Raw genomic sequence first — 25,110 nt, forward strand, 5'->3', positions numbered from 1 at the left:
ATTTCCGGTTTGTAAGTCCTTAAGGTTGGTGTAAAGGGACAAGTTTTGCCAATAAATGTCACTACAGTCTTCGTATCTCTCTCATGTTTTATTTTATTTTATTTTATTTTATTTTTTTTTTTTTTTTATCTTTCACGAAAATTTACAATTTCTCTTAGAAATTTCAACCTAGAGACTTGAAAGTTTTGGAGAAAGAACTTAATAAGCTATCGAAGACAACAATCCGTTCTGATTTCTTATTTTGAATTTTCTTTATTGTTGAAAGAGTTATATTGTTAAAGGTTTAGATATCCCTTTCAACAAACAAACCATTTCAACAATGATGAAAATTGTAAATAAAAAATCGGCACGGATTGTTGTCTTCGATAGGTTATGAAGTTCCTTCTCGAAAAATTTGAAATCTCTAGTTCGAAATTTGTAAGAGAAATCGTGAATTTTCGTGAAATGTAAAAAATGCATGAGAGAGATACAAAGACTGTAGTGACATCTATCGGCAAAACTTGTCCCTTTAAACCAACCTTAATATAAAGTAGTTAGAACTGAATGTATAAAATTATTTTTGAGAATGCCTCGTATTTTTGATCTTTTGCCATGACGTCCCCACATTCTCAGTGGGTGCTAATGAAAGAGGGCTTTATGTAGAATAATAATGTAAATTTGGAATTACGATTTTCGTATGATCACTTCCGGATTATAGTTCCTATATGTAGACTAGTTGAGACAAAATAGAAAATATTTTTTTTAATAATGTCTCGTATTTTTGGTCTTTTGTAATGACGTCCCCATATTGTGGGTTGGTGCAAATGAAAGGTTTTATGTAGACTAATAATATAAATTTGGAATAACCATTTTCGTAAGATCATTTCCGGTTTGTAAGTCCTTAATATAAAGTAGTTAAGACTGAATGTATAAAATTATTTTTGACAATGCCTCGGTCTTTTTGTCTTTTCCATTCCGGCCTTACATTGTAAGTGAGTGCTAATGAAATAGGACTTTATGTAGAATAGTAATGTAGATTAGGAATTACAGTTTTTGTAAGGTCACATCCGATTTATAGGTCCCAAATAATAAGCTAGTTAAAACTGAATGTATAAAATTATTTTTGAGAATGCCTCGTATATTTGATCTTCTGCCATGACGTCCCCATATTGTAAGTAGGTGCTAATGAAAGAGGGCTTTATGTAGAATAATAATGTAAATTTCGAATTACGATTTTCCTAAGGTCACTTCCGGATTATAGTTCCTAAATGTAGACTTTTTAAAACAATGTATAAAATATTTTTTTATAATGCTTCGTATTTTTGGGCTTTTCCCATTACGTCCTGACATTGTAAGTGGGTGCTAATGAAAGAGCGATTTATGTAGGCTAATAATGTAAATTTGGAATTACGCTTTTCGTAAGGTCTCTTCGGGTTTATTGGTCCTTAATATAAAGTAGTTTAAACTAAATGCATAAAATAATTTTTGACAATGCCTCGTATTTTTGGTCTTTTGGCATGGCGTCCCCAAATTCTAAGTATGTGCTAATTAAAGTGGTCTATATATAGATTAACAATTTATTATTTTGATTACGGTTTGGCTTGTATGACTTGCGATGTTCTTTTTCTGTTTTGAAGTTACTTTTTCATAGTCATGTGTCATAATCACTTTCTAATTGGATAATTGAATAACACATGTTGTTTTTGTTGATACGTTTATAAATTTTGAAATGACTTATTTTTTTTATTTTTTGTATGTTGTTGAATGTTTAGTACAGCACTATATAGTATTTGATTTTAGATATTGCTGGCAACCCTGTTTTAAAATTCTATTATTTGTAGCAGATGTCTGCTAGGGTAACCCGGGTCGCTTCAACAATGGACAATATAATTAAGTGTAATTGATCCAAATCGCTCGTTCATTTATATGAAAGATATTATTTAGGTCTGCGCCTATCGTTCAAGTGAATGATATTAAGTTTGTATTATTCGTCTTCATTTTTCTTAATATTTTCGTTTAGGTGAAATAGCTATATCAAGCAGATGTATATATTACTGCGTACCATCCACATGAAATAGAGATGTGTTTTATCAATTTGGATTGTTCTAGACAAAAATAATGTGAAACCAATCTCGATATAAATAGTCTTGTTTGTAAATTGTGTACTTCCTTAATTGAGCAAGGTCTTTATAATGCTTCATCAGTATAGTATGAATTATAATAAATAATATATCATTTGCTTCCGGACTCAAAAAGACAGATACAACAAAAAGAATTATATCATTAGATGCAAAACGCATTCTTCTATAGAATGAAAATGCATATCATCGCTAACAAATATTTAAGAATAAGTAAGTAAAAAATATTTTTGTCAAGTACGACGAAGAGACCTAAAGACAAAATGATTATTAACCCTTTGGGGATCCTATGGTACAATTTGTACCATATGCACTTTTCATGGTACATTGCGTTATTTCTCTTCTATTTGAGCTTTTTTGTCCGGGTTTTTTTTTGTTTTCCAAGTCCAGAGGCCTTGTAGAAGACATTACGTATGGTTTCAGACCATCCTGCGTCCAGACATAGGAGGTGATGACGTCATAAATCAAAAATTTATTTTCTCATTTTCTAAGCCAATGTTCAATATTTTTTGGCGGGCTTATTTTTCTACGTAGAAGATTAAAATTTTGCACAAACATTCAGTCCACCGAGTAGTATTTACCAGATTTTTTGTTCTGATGTCAGTGCTAAAACAGGGAGGGAACCAGAGGGGAAAAGGGGTAAAAAAAGGGATTTTTAACCCCCAAAATCCCGTATTTCGTCATTTTCCCGCCAAAAAAACATGATAGGACCACGTGAGTCATACCGTCTGAAAGGCCGTTCCATTCTGAAGAGAACGACGGTCGAATTATTATTCTAGGGTAATTAGGGACGTCTCAGGGATTTTTTGAAAAATATACTTCTATATAGGGAAATATGGGGCATTGTCGGTATATATATTTTTTGGCGGGCTTATTTTTGAACGTAGAAGATTGAAATTTTGCACAAACATTCAGTCTACCGAGTACTATTTACCAGAATATTTGTTCCGATGTCAGTGCTAAAACAGGGGGGAACCAGAGGGCAAAGGGGTAAAAATAGGCATTTTTTACCCCAAAAATCCCGTATTTCGTCATTTTCCCGCCAAAAAAACATGATAGGACCACGTGAGTCATACCGTCTGAAAGGCCGTTCCATTCTGAAGAGAACGACGGTCGAATTATTATTCTAGGGTAATTAGGGCCGTCTCAGTGAATTTTTACCCAAATATACTTCTGTATAGGGTAAAAGTGGGGCATGGTAGGGAAATTTTTTCTGGCGGGCCTATTTTTTCACGTAGAAGATTGAAATTTTGCACAAACACTCAGTCCACCGAGTAGTATTTACCAGAAGTTTTTTTTTCCGATTTCTGCGTAAAAACAGGGGGGGTCCAGAGGGGCAAAAGTTGAAAAAAGGGAAATTTTGCCCCAAAAATCCCTTTTTTCAGGAATTTCCCGCCTTAGATACATGATGGAGACATATGAATGGTACCACCTGAAAGACAGTTCTGTTCTGAACAGAATGATTGGCGGATTATAGTCCTAGGGTAATTAGGGATGTCTCAGGAATTTTTTTCCCTGAGATCATAGTGTTTTATGGTACTTTGGGGCACTGTGGGAATTTTTGATAAAAATTCTCCCGCCCTTCTACTATTCAAGATAGAAGCTTGAAATTTGGCACACACATTCAGTATACAAAGTACTATTTCTCAGATTTTTTTTAGATGGCTAGGATCACACAGGGGGGGTCCAGGTGGGCCAAAGTTCGAGAAAATTTTTTTCCCTCCGAAATTTTCACTTTGACATTTTTTCCCGCTTCTGGTATATGGTATGAGCACGCAAGTGGTACCATTTGAAAGCCAGCTCTATTCTGAAAAGAATGAGGTATGAACCATGATCCTAGGATAAATAGTGATGATGCAGTAGCTGCTTGACTGAAAGTCTAAAAATAGCCCAAAAAGGCAGGATCCCAAAAGGGTTAAGTGCTACGAAAATTATCGATGATGTTTCCGTTTTTGCTGTTTAATAGTCCGGATGAATCTCTCCCAAAATATTACAACAGAAAGCTCAAGAACTGGTTACAGAGTTGATACCCATTCTATGTTCAAGGGAGGATATATCTAGTATCTGTCATTTTCTACAAAAATGAGTGAAATTTATACAATAAATTCGTTCCGTTCAGCTGTGCCTAAGTTCATTATTTTTATGAGTCCAGAAAGCATGCAAGAAGATATGAAATACGTTTATACAGTTTATTGAAAATATTCTTACCGACCAACTGTATTTGAGTGCTCTACAGTGAATAACGAGCTGTCTTGCAAATTCTTCCTTTCCTTCGGATTACGTGAGATTTCATCAATGTTTTCGTGGATGGTTCCTTCTCTCTGCTTATGTTTCTTCTTAACTGCACCACTCTGAAAAATAAATATTTGCTTAATTACAAGCTTTGTAAATATTTGCTTAATTTTCAACGAATTTTGTCTGAAAGTGTTTTTGGTAATAAATACTAAATTTTAGCCCGTGTAAGACGAAGTTGGACGAAATGACTGAGGGCAAACCCAGTTCAGAGAAGTAAGCCCAAGGTTGGGAAAGGGTGAGACGCATTGACTGAACTTTAGAGAAGACATGCCCTGACTGATTTACGCGATTAAAACCAATAACGATAATGCAAAGAAATATTAAAAGAGTGTGTCTCACGAAGCATCACGCTGAAACATTAAATTTAGGAACTGTACGAGGTGTGGCAATTAAATAACAAGACTGCCACATCCTGTCGCGCAGGATCATAAGAGGGGGGGGGGAGGAGAGGTAGCTAATGATGTGTTGTTGATCTTGAACCTTCATGAGCAGCCACTGTTTGTTTCATGATTCTGAAAGCTTTTCTTTTCTTTGCAGGCTTGCCTGAAGAGAATAGCATTCTGTAGTAATGCCGGAATCATGGTGAACAGTAAAGTTGAGCAGCGCATTAACATCAAATTTCTGGTGAAATTACACCGACGGAATGTTGTGCAATGTTAAAAGAGGTGTATGGTGATAATGCTATGTTACATGCACGAGTTTTCGAATGGCACAAACGATTTTTAGAAGGTAGGGAGGAGGTTGAAGATGGTGAACGACCCAGCCGCCCTGTGAATTAAAGAACGGACGAAAATGTTCAAAAAATTAATGAACTTGTGCGGAAAGACAGACGTCTGAGCATTCGGATGATCGCAGACATGACGAACATTAACAAAGAGACAGTAAGACAAATTTTGCATGACAATTTAAACATGACAAAAGTTTGTGCAAAAATTGTCCCGAAAAACCTCTCTCAGGAACAAAAAGACATTCGAAATACCATTTGCTGTGACGTCATGGAACGACTCAAAGCAAAACCAGATTTGATAAGGTGTTATCACATGTGATGAAACATGGATTTTCCAGTATGATCCCGAGACTAAGCGTCAATCCACGCACTGGAAGACTCCCACATCGCCAAGAATGAAAAAAGGCACGAATGAGCAAGTCGAAAGTGAAGGCAATGCTCATAGTTTCTTTTTTCGATATCAGGGTCAAACCGTGAATCAGACCTACTACAAAGAAGTCCTAATCAAGCTGAGGGAAAGAATAAGGAAAAAGAGACCGGATTTGTGGAAGAACGATGCATGGATCCTCCACCAAGACAATGCGCCTGCCCATAATGCCCTTTCTGTGAAGCAGTTTTTAGCAGCCTAGCGCATTCCTGTGCTCGACCATCCTCTATTCCCCAGACCTGGCTCCCTGTGACTTTTATCTATTCCCAAAAGTGGAAAGTGCATTGAAGGGAACACATTTTCAGTCTGTGGAAGAGGTGAAACGAAAAACGGCAGAGTTGTTGAACATTGTGACATCTGATTACCAACAGTATTGCTTTGAACAATGGAAGGCACGTATGCAGCGGTGTATAGATAGGGGAGCTGGAATATATTGAAGGGGATAACAGTCAATTATAACTCTTTATATTTATGACACGCCTCGTTATTTAATTGCCACACCTCATACATAAAGAATTCTCAATATTTCTATTTAAATCATAAGACCGTGTATTCATAACAAATTTGGACCTTCATAAACATGTATAGTGGAAAGCAGAATTTTCTGACAATTTTATAGTTATACAAGCGTATACGCGTATACAAGCGTATACGTATACGAGCGTATATAACACATTGAAGGTAAGTAAGATTTTACGTATGTAGTAGGTAGCCAATTTTCAAAGTAGGGTTGAACAAAAGACCTAATTTTGCAGTACATTTATAAACAAATTAGAAACTTCTTGCTCCACCATTTGCTTATTAAAAGTCATAGGAAGTGTTTTCTTGTTGCATATTAACTAGACGTTAGCACAATTGAGAATCATACTCAAACGAAAATGGGATATAGACATTTTTAACTATCATATCAAGATGGAACAAACGCTCATTGACCTCAGTTTGACTTCTTTCAACAATATATTATGTCATATAATCATGATTTTTTAAAAGTATCTTTTGCCTTCATACCAGATACTGGTAATGTTTGAATAAGAAACACACTTTGTTTGATACACATATAAGAATTTTCTAAAATACCAACGCTATTTAAGGTATATATTCTCTGATTTTCAGATTAAAATATAAAGTAATGCTACAATTTTATTAGTATTTAACTGTTAAGAATTGCCTGAAGAAGAGACATACAACTTTTGTCCGAAAAATAATGTCATACATTTTATTGTAAGGGACTGTGCGTTCAGCGGCGGACCTAGAAGGTAAAAACTTGGGGCAGGGGACAGCCAGAACCCAGACTATGAAGGTATGTCATGAGTTTACCGTAAGCCCTAAAAATATATAAATAATAACTTAAATTATTTTTGTCATTCGAAAAACTGGGGGGCTAGGTCTCCCGGCCCTGGCCTAGATCCGACACTGTGTACGTTGGAGCACGTTCTGTTGACCGGGATCGATATGAGTGGAAGTGAACTGAGCAAACAATTGTTAGTTGTCTCCGAGGCGTCGAAGGCGAAGTACGGAAGATTTCACAAACTTCTGTTTCGTCTCTTGTACAATACACGATACAGCGCTAACTCGAACAAAGATGCGCGATCAAGTTTTGTGTGAAACTCGGCAAGTTTACGAAAAAATTTTAAGTGGTTCAGTAGGCCTAGGAGGATAAGCATTTATCACAAAGGCAAGTCTACAGATGACACAAGGCTTTTTCGGAAGGCCGTGAAGAGGTCAACGAAGAAGCCTGCGCTGGACGCCCGTCAACATGACGAAAATATGACTCGTGTTAAAGAACTTTTGCAAACATACGATCGAATGAGTGTTCGTTTAATGGCTGACATACTAAATATTCCAAAAACTATCGTCCACGAGATTGTGACCAAGGATTTACACACAAGAAAAATGTGCGCGAAGTTTGTCCCAAGAACTTGAGCGACGCACAAAAATCTCGGCGAGTGGAAATTTGTCAATATGTTTCGGAAATGTATGAAAATGATCCTCTGTTTTTGGATAATGTTATCACGGGTGCTAGTACGACCCCGTAACGTAAAAGCAAATTGCTAAGTGGCACACCTTGGCGTCCCCTCACCCCAAGAGGGCTTGAATGAGCAAATCAAAGATCAAGAGGATGCTAATATTTTTGCATCAGTGGTATCATCCACGTTGAGTTTACCTCTCGGGAAAACTCTTACCTCCAAACTTTACGTATGAGTCCCCAAGAGACTTAGAGCGAGGATCCGACGTATCAGACCAAATATCAACGTCAATTGGAAACTTCATCATGACAATGCACACCCACACTGCCTTCATCATGGCCAGGTACCTAGCTAAATCAAACCTGGCAACGCTGCTCCTACCAACCTATAGTCCTCATTTAGCTCCCGCAGGCTTTTTTGTTTCTGCGTTTAAACTTCTTCCCTGAAATGACATCGATACAGAATAATTGACGACGCGAAAGCAGCTTGTGAAATGGCTTTAAACGCAATTCCTGAACAGGCCTTCGAAAAATGGCTTGGAAATCCCGTTGGCAAAGATGTATCGACGCAGGGGGGCAGTGAGTGACATGCAGAAAGATGAGTAAGTACTAGGGAATACAATCTCCCTTCTCGAACGAGATTAATCTACTAGTGAATTCTTTTCTCGTTATTGGTATTTATAAAAAGAACGAATAGCGAATGAGATTCTTACTCTGACATACATTTTTGTCTCATGTGAACTTGGATTTGATGATGTTTCATACAGAAATGAAATGAAGCGATGATGTTTATTTCCTTTCCTTCTCTAAACCATGAATTCACAGGTTTGCAGGGAGTTAAACATGCCAGTAAAATTAAAATCAGTAGCGATATTTATCCACACAAAAGCACGACTTTTTGGTCTGTTGGATTCAATGGATTAAACTACGACTACTTTCGTTTGATTATTCCAGCAATAGAAAATAATGACGACCAAATTCTTAGCACTATACAGGTGCAATTCTGAATGTTGAGGAGCAAATTGATATTGGATAACATTAAAAAAGGGAACACTTCTGCATTTGTGATGGCGAAACCTAAGATGATTGTGAATTACTAAAGAACAAGAAGTGAATCCTGGGGGGGGGGGCGAGACGGTGGCTCAGTGGTAGAGTGCTTACTTCTGGTGCGTGAAGCACTAGGTTCAATCCCTGGCCAAGTAGCTTTATGGTGGACAACATCATGTCTATGGTTTTCTCGGGGTAATCTTGTATCCTCCCCTTTCCATTCCACCACTTCTTCCATCATCATTCACTTACTCATAGGCGGCGATTAGGGGGGCAAAGGGGGCAGTTGCCCCCCACTTTTTTGAAGTAACCCATTAATGTATATAGTTTCATTTGGAAATGTAAAGTTTTTGTATGTTACTGGTTCATAGAAAAAATGGTACCATATAATACTTGCCGTTGCGTGAGTACGTATTGGTTGTCTTCCCGTGGAGTAAAGGAAACTACAGGAATTGAATTTTAATTGCCACAGAAAGTAACCCAAAAATCGACCTATTGGAGCACAAGAATTCCAGCATACTTTCACTTCTTACAAGGGCTCGATATGTTAGGCGTTTGAAACTAATTGAGAGAACATTTCGAAAATATATATATATATATATATATATATATATATATATATATTTCACAAGTTATTCTTTAATTGCACAAAAAAATTAGATCCTAAAATGTCTTTTCTTCTTTCTAAAATAACCAATATTCATTAAAAAGAGCGTAATAAGAAACAACTTCTACCTTTTCCATTGTTTTGTAGTGTAATATACGAGTGAAGAGGTGTGTTTAGGGGTGTACGAGTGTATATACAATTGAATTTAGTGAATTCAACATAATTCTAGGTTTTAGGATTGTTTTGTATAACTGGAGTATGGAGTGATTCTAAATATTGTGTTTTGATGTGTTCCAAGAAAGTGCAAACTGCACCTAATGGCAACGAACATGTTTCGGGAAGTTGCAAAAGCAAATATTTCTTTAAATGTCGTAGCATATGGTTATAGTATTTACTGTCTTTCATTTTCTAAGAGTAATAACATACATTTAATAGCATATCTGGAATTAAAATTGGTTTAGAGTTTAACGTCCCGTTCAGCAGCGAGGCTATATGAGACGTGGACCTACTGATTAACGTGGAATACGAACCACATGAGCTCCCGCCGGGAACCGAACCCGGGCCTCCCACGCCAAAGGCGCGTACGCTAACCGCTTAGCCACGGAGGAGCTCTGGAATTAAAATTATAAGTTGTTTATTAATCCCCAGTTTCAATATAACTTCTACAAAACAAGCCTTATTATTCATTACTATGATTAATATTATCACTTCTACTTATTTGTTTGGCAAATTTCTTATTAAATAATCTGATCACACAATTTTCCAGACAGAATTTTAAGGTGTTCATCAGCAAGAAATCAAATCTCTTCTTACACTTTCGTTGTTTAAGAGTAAAAAGAGCTAGTACCTACTTGCGTTGCTCTGGTCAATTTACTTAATAAAATATGAAATACGATATACAATATTTTAACCGATAAAGATAGTATTCTATTAGTTATACAACCTTTCGTCAAAGAGTTAAAAACAACCAGGAAAACTAACAGTTATAAACAAATCTTCAGATCATGTCTCCCCCCCCCCCCCCGACTTTTAACGTCCAACGGCCGACACTGCGCTTACTTTAATCATCGTTCCTCTTAGCCTAACGGGCATAAACGTGGGACGTTAAACTAAAAGATCTCATTTAATTTTCAAGAACTAGTTCCTCCCTAAACCGTATTTATTTATTGTATTTATTTTTTTTACATCTGTTTATTTATTTATAATTGAAAGTGCAGCGTGATATATTTTGCCGTTCTAGGTACTGCGCTGCTTCTCCAGCTATTCCAGCTTCAATTATTCTGCAACAAACCTTGTACAGTACTAACAAGGAAACTCATAAAGGTAACAAGTGTCTCATAAATAGTTTTTTTCTTTTTTTAAGTAACAATAAATGATAAGACAAGTTACTCTCTCTGCTTACATGCAGTGGGCCTTCTTTCATTCGAATCATTTGCATACCAGTTGAAAAATTCATTGGAGATGTATTATCGATTGGTGCAAATGAACGACGAACGAAACAAACATGCACAAATGCACCGAAACACATAATCACAACATTTCAACATCTCCTTTTGAAGATATTTCTACAGAAGTAAATTTATAAGCTGTGAATCTTTCCCTTTCTGGATCTGAAGGGAATCAGAAAATGCACAAATGTGGTAAATTCTGCTGCGTATTTTTGCTATTCATAGCACCGCAAGCATTTTTCTACGTTAGCGTCAGTTTGCACCACACGTTTGCGTCAGTTGCTGAAATAAAGCAGCAACATTTTACAACTACACAGTTACTAAGTTTCAAATGTTTCATTCATACAAATACCTGACATTAGAATGTTTAATGTTTATGTTTTAACAAACAGAAAATTAAACATATAAGTAACTAACTAACTAACTCTATGGCCTACGGAACCCGGAAGTTCAATTCCGCGTTCACAAAAGTTATCCACTGACTTCTATCCTTCGCCAATTGGATCCAGTTTTCACTTTGTAATCCTATTTCTGTGAGATCCATTTTAATATGGTCCTCCCATGTGCGAATAAGTCTTCCTAATGGTCGTTTTCCGATTGGTGTTTCAGTCAAGACTGAAACGATTTCTACTTTCTTCCATCCTAGCTACATGACCTGCCCACCTAAGCATTCTAGACCCTAACAGTGTTTGGTAAACCGTATACATTATGAAGTTCCTCGTTATGAAGTTTGCGCTATTCCCCATTCCCGTTCCTCTTGAGTCCGAAAATTCGTCTTACTCTCAAATACTTTCAGTCTATGTTCTCTCAGAGTAAGCGACCATGTTTCGCAACCATACAGAACAACAGGCATGATTATCGTTTTATATATTTTAAGCTCCAAATTCCTCGACAGAATTCGTGACAAGAGATTTTGAACCGAATATTAACACGAATTCCCTGTTTTTAATCGACATTTAATTTCTTTGTGTGTGCGATTTTCGTCTGTTAATATTAATCCTAGATATTTGAAAGTATCCACTTTATCAAAAGTATTATTTAATATTTCCACGCATCCATAATTTGCCGTAGTAGCGTCCCGACCCACTTCCATGTATTTAGTTTTCTCTGCATTTACTTCTATTGTTCTCCTATCATCCTCTATTAAATTTACACCATCAGCATATGCCATAACCTGGTGAACACCATTCAACTCTATTCCCTGGTTGCTATCTTTGATTTCCCTCATACCGTATTCCAGGACAAAGTTGAATAATAATGGCGAGAACGTGTCTCCTTGTTTCAGGCCATTCTCGACGTGAAAGCTCGTGGACAAAAAAAAAAAAAAAAAAAAAAAAAAAAAAAATCCTACCCGGACTCTGGGATTCATTTAAACATATCTTAATTAATTGAATAATAATGGCGAGAACGTGTCTCCTTGTTTCAGGCCATTCTCGACGTGAAAGCTCGTGGACAAAAAAAAAAAAAAAAAAAAAAAAATCCTACCCGGACTCTGGGATTCATTTAAACATATCTTAATTAATCTTTAATTAATCTCGGTATTCCAAATTGTGTAAGAATGTTATACATTGTTTCTCTCCTAAACGAGTCGTAAGTCTTTCTAAAATCAATTAATAGTTCATGTACCGGGGTATTGCATTTCCACTTCTTTTCGAGAATTTGTCGAATGGTAAATATTTGGCTGATACTTGATCGCTTTCGTCTAAATACGAACTGATAATCTCCAACAATTTCCTCTGTGTATAGGGTCAATCTTGCTAATAGAATGTTTGAAACAGCGGCACAAATCTGTCTTCAACATTGGAGGGACGGGTAAGATCGTTCCTATATATATATATACAAGGGTAGATCCAACGGGGAGGCTATAGGGTCCCCCCTTGACCCTCAGGTATAGACTGGATAAAATGGACTTCAATCCTGTTTTATACTGGATAAAGCGACAAATTATGGTTTAGCCCCTACCTTGATCATATCCTGGATCCGCCACTGTATATATATATATATATATATATATATATATATATATATATATATATAGAGAGAGAGAGAGAGAGAGAGAGAGAGGAACTGTATCAAACCTGGGCCCGGGTCCATAAAGCGCCCCCCCTCAATTGCTGCTCCGGGAATTGGTGTAGAATGCTAGAAATAAGCTGAATTGTAGTTTACCGTTACTGTTGCATGCAGCGCTAGTTCCTGTGTTGATCAGTTAATCCTTTGTTCTGCAATCAACATCTGACGAGTTTTCATGTAGTGGAAAGTTTTGTAGCTCCGACGAGCAAGTATTGGTTTCCATACTTAATAAAGAGGTAAGTGACCAACTATTTATTTATTTAATCTTAATGGTAAGAGATATGTTCTGTGTAATTTGCAACTAATTTAGACGTAGGAGTGACAAATTATTTGCAGCGAAAGTAAAAACATGTATGGTCGTAAAGTGGGCCCCCTTGTCAATCCTAAAGCGAGCCCCTACTATGTTGTGCAAAGTACCAAATTCTCATGACTCTTGCAACTTATTTACAGTTTTCAAGAGGACCAAATGTCCAAAAAAAGACGAAACTAACAACACAATGTCGTGGTCGAGGACATTATAGTGGTAAGTCTTTATCAAGATCCTATGATCCAGGAAAGGAAAAGACACCGCTGAAGGTGAAAGGAAGAGCCAAGGAAGACGATTCTGATTGTGGCTCTATCTCTGATTTAAGGAAGCATCAACAATATTCTCAACTTTAAACCTTTCACCGGGGAAAACGCCGTCCACGGATGACGATGCCACCTTCATGTTCTGCACTGAAAATTTTTCGAGTGTTACGAGAGTTGAACTATGGATCTATTGTGTCATGTGCTCTTAGTGGGCCCATGTAGATTGTGAGGAGACTGACAAAGTCATTTATGTTTGTGACTTTTGCAAGTAGCAATCTTAACTTTGTGAAACATTTCATTTATCACGTTTAATTTGGAAGTTTCAGTTCTGAAGTTTGAGAATTCTTGTTTTAAATGCCAAATAAGTAGGTTGGAGAAACAGAGATGTAGTTGGAGTTGGAGTTGTAGTAGTTGGAGAAAGAGAGAAATGACGATTTCTTATTTCTACCAGTAGAATATTGAATATTTCAGTTTTGAAAGTTTCAGTCTTCAAGTTTAGTCTGTTTGAAAGATTGTTCTGGAGCTTAAAAAAAAAAGACTTTTTGATTTGCTATTTCAGTCAGTAAAATGTGCAATATTTAAGTTTAGACATTTTCAGTTTACAAGTTTAATCTACTTGAAAGGTTGTACTGGAGTTAAGAAAAACATTTTCAGATTGCATTTCGGCCACTAGAATGTGGAATATTTAAGTTTTAAGTTAAATTTTAGTGTGTTCTTTACTTTTCGGAATTTGTTTAAACTTCTTCTAAAAAATCTTTTAAACATTCATATTTCATTTTATTTCAATCCCCAGTGTTTAGGATGTTGTTTTTAGCTTAAATACGTAACTCATTTAAAGTAATACAGGTTTTCGCTTTGTATAATTTATCTAAATTTAAAGGGGCCCGGTTTTCGAACAGTTTCTTTGAAAACCGAAAACGCAGTTCATATGAAAATCCATTTTTTCTCAACCTATATTTTCCTTGATTGTTATGGGAAGAAACAATCAAAGCAATTACATATCATATTATTTTCAGCCTGAATAGCATTTTTTTCTGATCGGTATTTTCTGAGATATATGGAAAAAACAAAATGGAGGTCCACAGTTCCTCTCTCTCTCTCTCTCTCTCTCTCTCTCTCTCTCTCTACACAATGCTGTGGAACAGACTTGTCTTCAACATTGGGAGGCGGGAAGATTTAAGGCTTATTCTGAGGGACATCAATTTGATCTCACTTTCCTTTGTGGCAATCAAACACAAATCATCACATATCTCCCCAAAATACATTGCAAATCGGATTATTGGGGGGGACAGTCCCCTCAGTTCCAAGGTTGGAGCGGATATGTCCCCCTCATCTCCCCGGGATTTGCGCCAGTGGTTTGAAAGGATTTTATAAGATGTTAATAGAGAAATGCCTCGATAATTATTACAGTCAGTTTTTTCGCCTTTCTTATGAATTGTAACAATCATTGGTTCCTTCCACTCTAGTGGCAATTCTTCTTTATTTCAGATAAGGAGAATGAGTTTGTATATCTTGTGTATTTTTCCCACAATTTTTCGCCTCCACCTAAAATAAAATCAGCGTCTACACCCGAAAATTTGTGTTCCTTTAATTTCTTTATAGCGATTTCTACTTCTATTCGGTTGGGTTCTGGAATATACGGTTCAGCGGTGTGTGCCTCCCTTTCTTACATGCCAGAAATTGCCCCCCCTCCTCTCCCAAATTACACCAAACGTTGCACATCGTTAGTCCATCGTTAGTGCACTTTAGTGCACTCAGAACTAACGTTAGTGCTATCAGCGTTTACGAGATATTGAAAATTTTTGGTGGGGGGGCCAACTTCATATGAAGTTAGCCCCCACCCATCTTTATGCAGACAGATTTTCACAAAACTTAGTGCATCGTTACTGCACTTAAACGCACTAAGCACTACCGTTAGTGCTACCATATTTTGGAATGTAATCAAGATTTTCGGTGGGGGGGACAACTTCAGAAATATCAAATTCTATACAAGTAGAGGTAAAAGCATAGAGTTAAGGGCAATCGTTAGTGCACTTAAACTCACTAAGCACTAACGTTAGTGCTACCATATTTTGGGAATTATTCAATTTTTGGTGGGGGGCCAACTTCAGAAATATCAAATTCTATACAAATACAGATAGAAACAGAGTTAACAGGAATCGTTAGTGCACCTAAACGCACTAAGCACTATCGTTAGTGCTACCATATTTTGGGATTTATTCAAGATTTTTGGTGGGCGGGCAACTTCAGAAATATCAAATTCCATACAAATAGAGGTAGAAATATAGAGTTAACGGCAATCGTTAGTGCATCGTTAGTGCACTTAAAGGCACCAAGCACTAACGTTAGTTCTACCATATTTTGGGATTTATTCAAAGTTTTTGGTGTGGTCCAACTTCAGAAATATCAAATTCTATACAAATAGAGGTAGAAACATGGGATTAAGGGCAACCGTTAGTGCATCGTTAGTGCACTTAAACGCACCAAGCACTAACGTTAGTTCTACCATATTTTGGGATTTATTCAAAGTTTTTGGTGGGGTCCAACTTCAGAAATATCAAATTCTATACAAATAGAGGTAGAAACATGGGATTAAGGGCAACCGTAGTGCATCGTTAGTGCACTTAAACATACTAAGCACTATCTTTAGTGCTACCATATTTTGGAATTTATTCAAGATTTTTGGTGGGGGCCAATTTCAGAAATATCAAATTCTATACGAATAGAGGTAGAAACATAGAGTTAACGGCAATCGTTAGTGCATCATTAGTGCACTTAAACGCACTAAGGACTAATGTCAGTTCTACAATATTTTGATATTTATTCAAGATTTTTGGTGGGGGGCCAACGTCAAAAATATCAAATTCCATACAATTGATGTATAAATATAATGTTAACGGCAATCATTAATGCATTGTTAGTGCACTTAAACGCACTAAGCACTAACGTTAGTGCTACCATACTTTGGGATTTATTCACGATCTTTGGTGGGGGGCCAACTTCAGAAATATCAAATTTTATACAAATAGAGGTAGAAACATGGGGTTAACGGCAATCGTTAGAGCGTGATTAATGCACTTAAATGCACTAAGCACTAACGTTAGTGCTACCACATTTCGGGATTTATTCAAAATTTTTGGTGGGGACCAACTTCAGAAATATCAAATTCCGTACAAAGTGTCAGTATTTTCAGGAAGCATTAACGAATGCACTAATTACTTTGTTAGTGCTTGAAGTGGGCGCAAATTCACGCTGACCACCAAAGATATTTTACTTGTAGCACCTACACTAATTAAGCACTTACGTTAGGGGTTGGTGCACGAAGAAGCACTAACGATGCACTAAGGATTGTACTAAAAGTGATCATTAGTGCTTTTTAATTTGGCAAAAATTTGACACAGTGAAAAACTCACCTTAAATTTCTTATGTGAGTTTCCTAAGATGTAACTGGCCATAACTACACTAATAGTGAAGTACTAACGAAACTGAAAGTATTTTCTAAAAGCACGAACAATGCACTAACGAACGGCTCTAATTTTTTCGTTTTTGGTTGAAGTGGGGGCGCCAAGTTCATGAAGGCTTCCATAGGTTTTTTTTTTTACTTGTAGGACCTACATTAATGAAGAATTAACGTTAGGTGTTAGTGCACTATGAAGCACTAACGATTTCAGTAGAAGAGGTCATTAGTGCTTTTGATTTTGGCGGAAATTTAACGCAATGAAAAATTCCCCATGAACTTCTTATGGGATTTTTGTGGTATTATAATTGGCCATATCTACATTAATAGTTAAGCATTAACGGAACTATGAGTGTTTTACAGAAGCGCTAACGATACATTAACGAATTGACTTATTTTTCGTTAGTGCTTGAAGTGGGAACCAAGTTCACCGTGGCCCGGAAAGGTTTTTTTACTTGTAGCACCTACACTAATGAAGCACTAAACTTAGGTGTTGGTGCACTAGGAAGCACTAATGTTACAAGTAAAGAAAACTTTAGAAATTAGCGTGAACTTAGCTCCCACTGCAAGCACTAACGAAAAAATTAGTTTTATTCGTTAGTGCATTGTTAGTACCTCTAGAAGATACAAATAGTTTCGTTAGTGTTTCACCATTAGTATTGATATGGCCAAAAGTCACAAAACTCCCATAACAAACACATGGAGAATTATTCATTGTGTCAAATTCCCATCGCATTCAAAAGCTCTAATTAGCTCTGTTAGTGCAATTGTTAGTGCATCCTAAGTGCTTCTTAGAGCACAAACACCTAACGATAGTGTTTCATTAGTGTAGGTGTTACAAGTAAAAAAGACTTTGGAGAAGTCAGCGTGAATTTGGCACCCACACTTTAACCACTAACGGAAAGAATAGTGCCATTCGTTAGTGCTTCTATAAAGCACTAACAATTTCGTTAGTGCCTCACTATTAGTGTAGTTATGGCCAATTACATATCACGAGACTCACAAGAAGTTTATGGCAAATTTTTCATTGAATCAAATTTCCACCAAATTCAAAATCACTAATGATCTCTTCTAGAGCAATCATTAGTGCATTGTTAGTGCTTCTTAGTGCATCTACATGTAAGGTTAGTGCTTCATTAGTATAGGTGCTACAATTAAAATACCTTTTGAGGCCAGAGTGAACTTAGCACCCCCACTTCAAGCACTAACTAAAAACTTAGTGCCATTCGTTAGCGCATTGTTAGTGCTTCTAGAAAACACTAACAGTTTAGTTAGTACTTCACTGTTAGTTTAGTTATGGCCAATTGCATGTCACGAAACTCACATAATAAATTTATAGGAAATTTTTCATTGCATCAAATTTCGGTCAAATTCAAGAGCACTAATGATCTCTTCTAGTGCGATTGTTAGTGCATCGTTAGTGCTTCTAGAAAACACTAACAGTTTCGTTAGTACTTCAATATTAGTGTAGTTATGGACAATTACATGTCATGAAACTCCCATAAGAAATTTATTGGGAATTTTAATTGCATCAAATTATCGCCAAATTCAAAAGCACTAATGATATCTTCTAGAGGAATTGTTAGTCGTTCTTAGTGCACCAACCACTAACGTTAGTACTTCATTAGTGTAGGTGCTACAAGTACAATATCTTTGGAGGGCACGGTGAATTTGCCCCAACTTCAAGCACTAAGAAAAAATTAATGGCATTCGTTATAGCTTCCAGAAAGCACTAAAGGTTTGTGTGGACTTTGATATTTCTGTAGTTGGCCCCACCAAAAATCTTGAATAAATCCCAAAATATGGTAATGCTAACGTTAGTGCTTAGTGCATTTAAGTGCACTAACGATTGTCGTTAACTGCACTGTTTAGTGTTTTTAAGTTCACTAACGAAGCACTAACCATTCCCGTTAAACGCATGTTTCTATGTCAATTTGTAAAGAATTTGATATTTCTGAAGTTGCCCACCCCACCGAAAATCTTTAATAAATCCCAAAATTAGTGCTTAGTGCGTTTAAATGTACAAACGAAACACTAACGATTATTGGTAACCCCATGTTTCTACATCAATTTGTATGGAATTTGACGTTTCTAACGCTGATATCTAACCAAAAATCTTGAATAAATCTCAAAACATGGTAGAACTGACATTAGTGCTTACTGCGTTTAAGTGCACTAACGATTGCCGTTAACCCTATGTTCCTATCTCTATTTGTATGGAATTTGATATTACTGAAGTTGCCCACCCCACCGAAAATCTTGAATAAATTCCAAAATATGGTAGCACTAACGTTAGTGCTTAGTACGTTTAAGTGCACTAACGATGCACAAACGATTGCCGTTAACTCTATGTTTCTACCTCTATTTGTATAGAATTTGATATTTGTGAAGTTGCCCCCCCCACCAAAAATCTTGAATAAATCCCAAAATATGGTAGCACTAACGTTAGTGCTTAGTGCGTTTAGATGCACCAACGATTGCCGTTAACTCTATGTTTCTACTGTCATATAATACTCGGCACCTGGAAATGCATAAGGTTTTTTTTTTTTTTTAAATTGGAATTATATTTTAGTGTACAATTTCGTACACAGTAATTAGAAAGTGACAACATGGTCAAGGTTGTGTGAATAGGGAAACAAACTTTCTCATCGAAGACAACAACAGCCAGGTGACCTTTACATAAGCTTCTCGGCCCGTTGCTTTTTCCAAAACAAACACCTCGTGACGTGATGGACTTTCCTAGAGTAAAATAAGAACAAAAATACTTACTGAAAACAATTTTTGGATTTTTCACCATCATACGTCACGAGATTCAATAATATAAAAAGCACGGGCAAGAGGCAGAAGAGGAAGAAAAAATTGATCCATCCTTCGTTCCGTACAGTTTGGGTCAGAACTTCAAGAAGCAGCCATGGAGTTTGGGATTTGTGCCTTGTAAGTATCCTTTCTTTACAACAATATTCCTTTCCACTTTGGAGAGGAGATTCAGCAAAAACTCTGCCATCTGGCATGTAATGAGTCATTTATCATTGTGGGTGTAAGTCTCCTGAGTGGCACGCAACCCACTATGCTGTACTTGCAAATTTAAAGATTTTGTTTTCTTCTATACATGCAATTCAAAGATTTTATTCTGTACAAGTCAGTAATAATAAATTGTATTTTAAATGGGGCCACTCATTTTATTTTAAAGCCCTGATATATCTTGCTTTAGCATTTTTTTTAATATTTTATGGCTCTCCCGGCGAAGATGCAAATGATGAATGACAAATTTTATTCAGACATGTTTTGATGGCAATGAGTTTTCTTTTGCTCTAGATTGGCTATATCTGATGCTGTTTTATTTTTTTACTTTTTCTGCAGTTTTTTTGACTCTCAAAACCATTTTTTCTTTTGTGAACATTTTATTTGATTCATGATGGCTAGGGCCCCTCTCTCCCCTACTAGTATTCCTGACATTTTTTCCGCGGCTCCCGGGGAAGACGCAGAATTATTTCTTTCAAAATTTGATAGACTCGCAGCCATTAATGGGTGGAATGAAGCAAAGAAAAAATCAATTTTTGAAAATTGCTTAGCGGGCCCTCCTTCTCATTGGTTTCAAACTCATAGCACAGCTCTCGCGACGCTCACTTGGGATAACCTCAAAGATCAGTTTCTGAAGCAGTTTGGGCCACAATTAGCTAGACTCTCTGCCATAGAAATTTATCGAAATAGGTTGCAGCACCCGGACGAACCCATTACCCACTATTTATATGAAAAACGCACCTTGCATACAAAAACTGGCGCTGAATTCGTTTTTAAGGATTTTTTGGCTGATGCAATTGCAGGACTTTTGCCCTCTTTTATAGTTGATTTTTCCCATAAAACTTTTGATAATTTTGATGACCTCATATCATTTGCAACTCTTCGTGAAAAAGCTGATTTTTTAGTATCACGACGCAGTCAGGGACTCAATCCAACTCCTGCTGTAGCTCCTTCATCCAATACTGACGATCTTGCAAGTATTATTAACAAATTAGAGAACCTCCAAATTCAACTCAATACACTTTCTAATGCTCAAACACTGCCACCCCAAGTTTCGTTCGCCACATATGACCGACCCAGGTCGTATCAGCCTTCCTTTAGTGAACGCTCCGAACGTCACAGTGGTCAGCGAGACCACTCATACGATAGGTCATACCGCGATCACTCTAAAGATAGGTACACCCCTAGCAAAAAACGTGACCCCTCTCGCGAGCGTTACCCAATACCTGATCGGAGACATTCTCGAAGTATTTCCCCCCGGGACCGATCCCGTGACAACGAGCAGTATCAGCATCGTTCCTCAGCGCGGGGCCGCTCTGCTGATCGTCACCATCACAGTTTCAATAGGGACAGGTCCCATTCGAGACCTCCCAATGGGAACCATTCTCCCGTTCACGCCTCTCCGGTTCGCAACCTTCCATCATCTTGCAGCCAGCACAACTGTTGCACATCTCATGGATGCACTCCGGTGACTTATAAGTGTGACCATCACTGCGCCCATCATACTTCTCCATGTGATACTACCGCCAAATCCCACCGCCGTGATTCCCGAGACTCCACTCCTAAAAACAGATCCTATCCCACCCAGCACCCAGTTCTAGCAAATCATGTGCAAATACCGCCTTTTCCTTTTCCATACCCATGGTCCTATCCCCAGGTGCTCCCTCCCACAACCCACAACCGCCGTCAAAAGAAATCTCGTTCAAAAAACGCGGCAAGCAAGCGGGCCACGCAGTGATGGCTCCGCAGGCTCCTACACCAGTCCACATACCCATATGGTACAAAAGGCAACTGGCCTTTATTCATGGCGATATAGATGGTTTTAAACATCAATTTTGTCTGGACAGCGGGGCAGAATCATCTCTGATTCCCCTTTCACGTCTTCCTCCATCTGCAAAACCATTTGCGTTACGGACCATCGTTCATGGCCTCAGTAACACACCTCTTACACTTACGCAGGCTGTGTCACTTACTGTCAACTTACAAGGCATGAAATTCAAGATTCTCTTTCGGGTAATCCCCTTGCAAAATTTTCCAACCCTGATCGGTAATGAATTTCTCAGAGCACATTTTTGTCAAATTGATTATTCTCATAACGTTTTGACCTTGCATCATTTTGACGAGAACCAAACCATACCAGGGCGTCCAGGGCCGACACAAGTTTCTCTCACTAACCTGATCCTTACTAGCAGCATCGCGAGCGATAAGTACACTTTTGTCACTAAGTCTAGGGTGGCGCTGCCTCCCAAGCAAATAACATTGGTGAGTCTTACTCTACCATTGGACTCCCCACACCCAGAATACATATTAGACATACCATTGCTACCTCGCCTTAGGGGATGTATCCCTCTGGATGTACTTACTAACAGCTCCAATCCTGCCGTCCTCTTGGTCAACCCGACCAACCGATGGCAAACATTACGTAAAAACACACCAGTTGTTTTAGGGACACCCTTTCGCCACGATGATAAGACACTTCGAATTAACACAGTCCGTAAGCTATATGAACCATCCATTAAGGATGCTCAACAGTTTGTTAGTGAGAGGTTAACTCAAATCAAACATTTAATTGATCCTCAAAAATTTAACATTAACAGCCAGCTTCCAACTGCTCAACAGGACCGCCTTCGAGACATCCTAACCAAAAACGCCGTTTCTTTTAATTGGAGTCCTACAGATTTTTCGAAAATCCGTACGTTTGAAGCTTCTCTTAATCTCCGAGATAGGCGCCCGTTTGTTTCACCCCAGTTTTCAATTCCGTACCGTCTACGCCCTCAGGTGAAGCAAGAACTCTTGAAACTCATACAGCAAAAAGTTATCGAGCCGTCCGAATCAAGTTATAGGAACAATATTTTAGCGGTTCCCAAACCGCATTCCGAGGTCCCAAGATTGGTATATGACCTGCGTCAGCTCAATCAACATTGTGATGCTATTTCAGAACCAATTCAGCCATTAACGGACGTTTTAGAAGCCTTAGCAGATTCCAAGTACTACATATCCATGGACCTCCTCTCGAGCTTCCACCAGCTCCCTTTGGTTAAGGAGGATAGAGAAGCAACGGCATTTTCCGTTAGGGATTTAGATTTACCAGCCACACAGTTTCAGCTGACATCTCTTCCCATGGGGTTCATTAATAGTTCAATTTCCTTGCAGAGAGTGCTCAGAGAAATTTTTAAAGAGATACCACCATCACGTTTCATAACATACATCGACGATTGCTATATCCACGCCCCAACTTTCGATGAACTGCTTGATACGCTCCAGCATGTGCTTCACACGGCACAGAAACATGGCCTTTTATTTAATCTTAAGAAATCTCATTTTGGCTTAACTGCAGTTAAATGTCTCGGCTTTATTGTTTCTGATGGCACAGTCACGCCAGACCCCGAAAAAACTGACGCCATAACTAAATTGCCGCGGCCGACTACTTTGCGTGAACTAAAATCATGGCTGGCCAGTGTTAATTTTTACCGCAACTTTTTCCCGAACATTTCTCTCCGCTTAGCACCTTTGTATCAAGCTCTGGCTGGCAAACCCAAGAAATTAGTCTGGACATCCGAAATGCAGAACGCCTTCGACGAGATGAAGCGCCTGCTCACTACTCCTCCGGTCTTAACCCTTTTCTCCACCATTAACACTGAGCATGTCTTGATGATTGATGGGTCCAATCAAGGCGTGGGAGCATGTCTCTTGCAGCGTAAATGTGGTTCGGACACTCTTCATCCTGTAATTTACTTATCCAGTAGGCTTCCGAAACGCATTACACCCATGCCCGTGTACGAAATAGAATTATTTAGTCTTTATTTTTCTCTCAAAAAATTGTCAAAGTATTTAATTGGCTCCCATTTTACAGTTCTAACCGATTCTAAAGCGTTAGTTTCCATCTCTAGTACCGCTAAGTTTACAGCGAAACTCGCGCGATGGGTTTCGTATATCAATTCTTTTACATTTACCATTAAACACATACGGGGCGTCAATAACTGTATAGCTGACTTATTGTCACGCTACCCCCAGCCTGTTACCCAGGAGACCCTAGACATGTTAGAGGAGGATGATCATCAATTTCAGCTCTTAACTTTGGATGCTACCATCGACATTTCACGGTTGCAACGAGAGGACCCGTTTTTTGGAGAAATTATCCGTACACTCCAAGCACCAGACCTCAACCACCCTAGATATCACCAGTGGGAAAAGTATTATATGTTTATTAATGGAGTCTTGTATCGGAAAGTACCTCCCCGTTCAGCACCGCGCCAATTGTTGTGTATTCCCATCTCACTACGGGATTCAATTTTTCACGAGCTGCACACACAATGCTTGACACACCCAGGCTATACAAAATTATTTTATCTCATCCGGCAGCGTTATTACATTCCAGGGTTGTCCAAGTGGTTATACAATCGTATACAGTCATGTGTTGAGTGCGCCATGTTCAAACGCGCATACTCTCCTAATAATGACCCAGTACAGCGCCATCCTCCGGCCACGCTCTTTTCCCATATTTCTATTGACTTATGTGGAAAATTGATGCCATCAGAAGGCGATGGATTTTGTTGGTTTTATGTTGCAACAGACCACCTGAGCAGTTACGTCATAGCCCACCCCATTAAATCTCCCACTTCCGAAGAATTTATATCCTTCTTTATGGATCAAATTGTTCTTCGCCTTGGCACTCCTACTAAGGTATTTTTAGACGCCCAAAGCTCTCATACATCACAAAAAAGTAAAGCTTTTTTGCAGAGTCTGGGAATTCAAGTATCTTACGCTTTGCCACAAAATCACAAAACTTTAGGCCATGTTGAATCAAGGATTGGGAATCTACAGGTCGCGCTTAAGTTTTTATCACGCGATAATCATAGTCACTGGCCACATTTTTTGCAAGAAGCTGTCGCTTCCCTAAATTTCACTCCTCTCTTTCATGGCTTTTCACCGCACCAAATTTTATACGGCGAGTCACCACGGTTACCTCTTGATCAGATATTTCGTACCCCGAGGGATCACTCTGACCTACATACACGGCTCGCCGCTGCAATAGAAATGCGTCAGCTTGTAGAACTTAAACGACAGGAAGTATTTTCCAATCTCAAACGGAAACAAGAGTCCAAACACCCTCCCACCTTTTTCCCCCCAGGCGCTGACGTCATGGTCTCCAACTTATACGCTAAGCCTGGTCAGTGCCGTCCGTTGATGCCAGCCTATAATGGGCCATTTAAGATCATTCGTCGACTTGATGACAACACGTACATTGTAGACATCCAAAACAAGCCTACGCCCATAGCACAATCACGTCTCAAGTTATACATACCTGACACTCACACTGACGTCATGTTTCGTACCAAATACAAACGCTACATACAG

The 25,110-nt window shown here is 38.1% G+C and overlaps 1 protein-coding gene across 2 annotated transcripts in view; it reads right to left on the bottom strand.

Annotated features, from left to right (window-relative positions):
* SmydA-4 (SET and MYND domain containing, arthropod-specific, member 4) overlaps nucleotides 1-25,110 on the bottom strand; it is a 541,800-nt gene that overhangs the window by 379,277 nt on the left and 137,413 nt on the right. For both annotated transcript variants that reach the window (XM_081728628.1, XM_081728627.1), the window contains exon 2: nucleotides 4,326-4,468. In XM_081728628.1, coding sequence (XP_081584754.1) covers nucleotides 4,326-4,468 — 143 coding nt within the window. The remainder of the gene's footprint in view (nucleotides 1-4,325; nucleotides 4,469-25,110) is intronic.

Source organism: Thermobia domestica, chromosome 10 (genome assembly GCF_964235325.1).
Source record: "Thermobia domestica chromosome 10, izTheDome1.hap1.1, whole genome shotgun sequence".
Lineage (NCBI taxonomy): Eukaryota > Metazoa > Arthropoda > Insecta > Zygentoma > Lepismatidae > Thermobia > Thermobia domestica.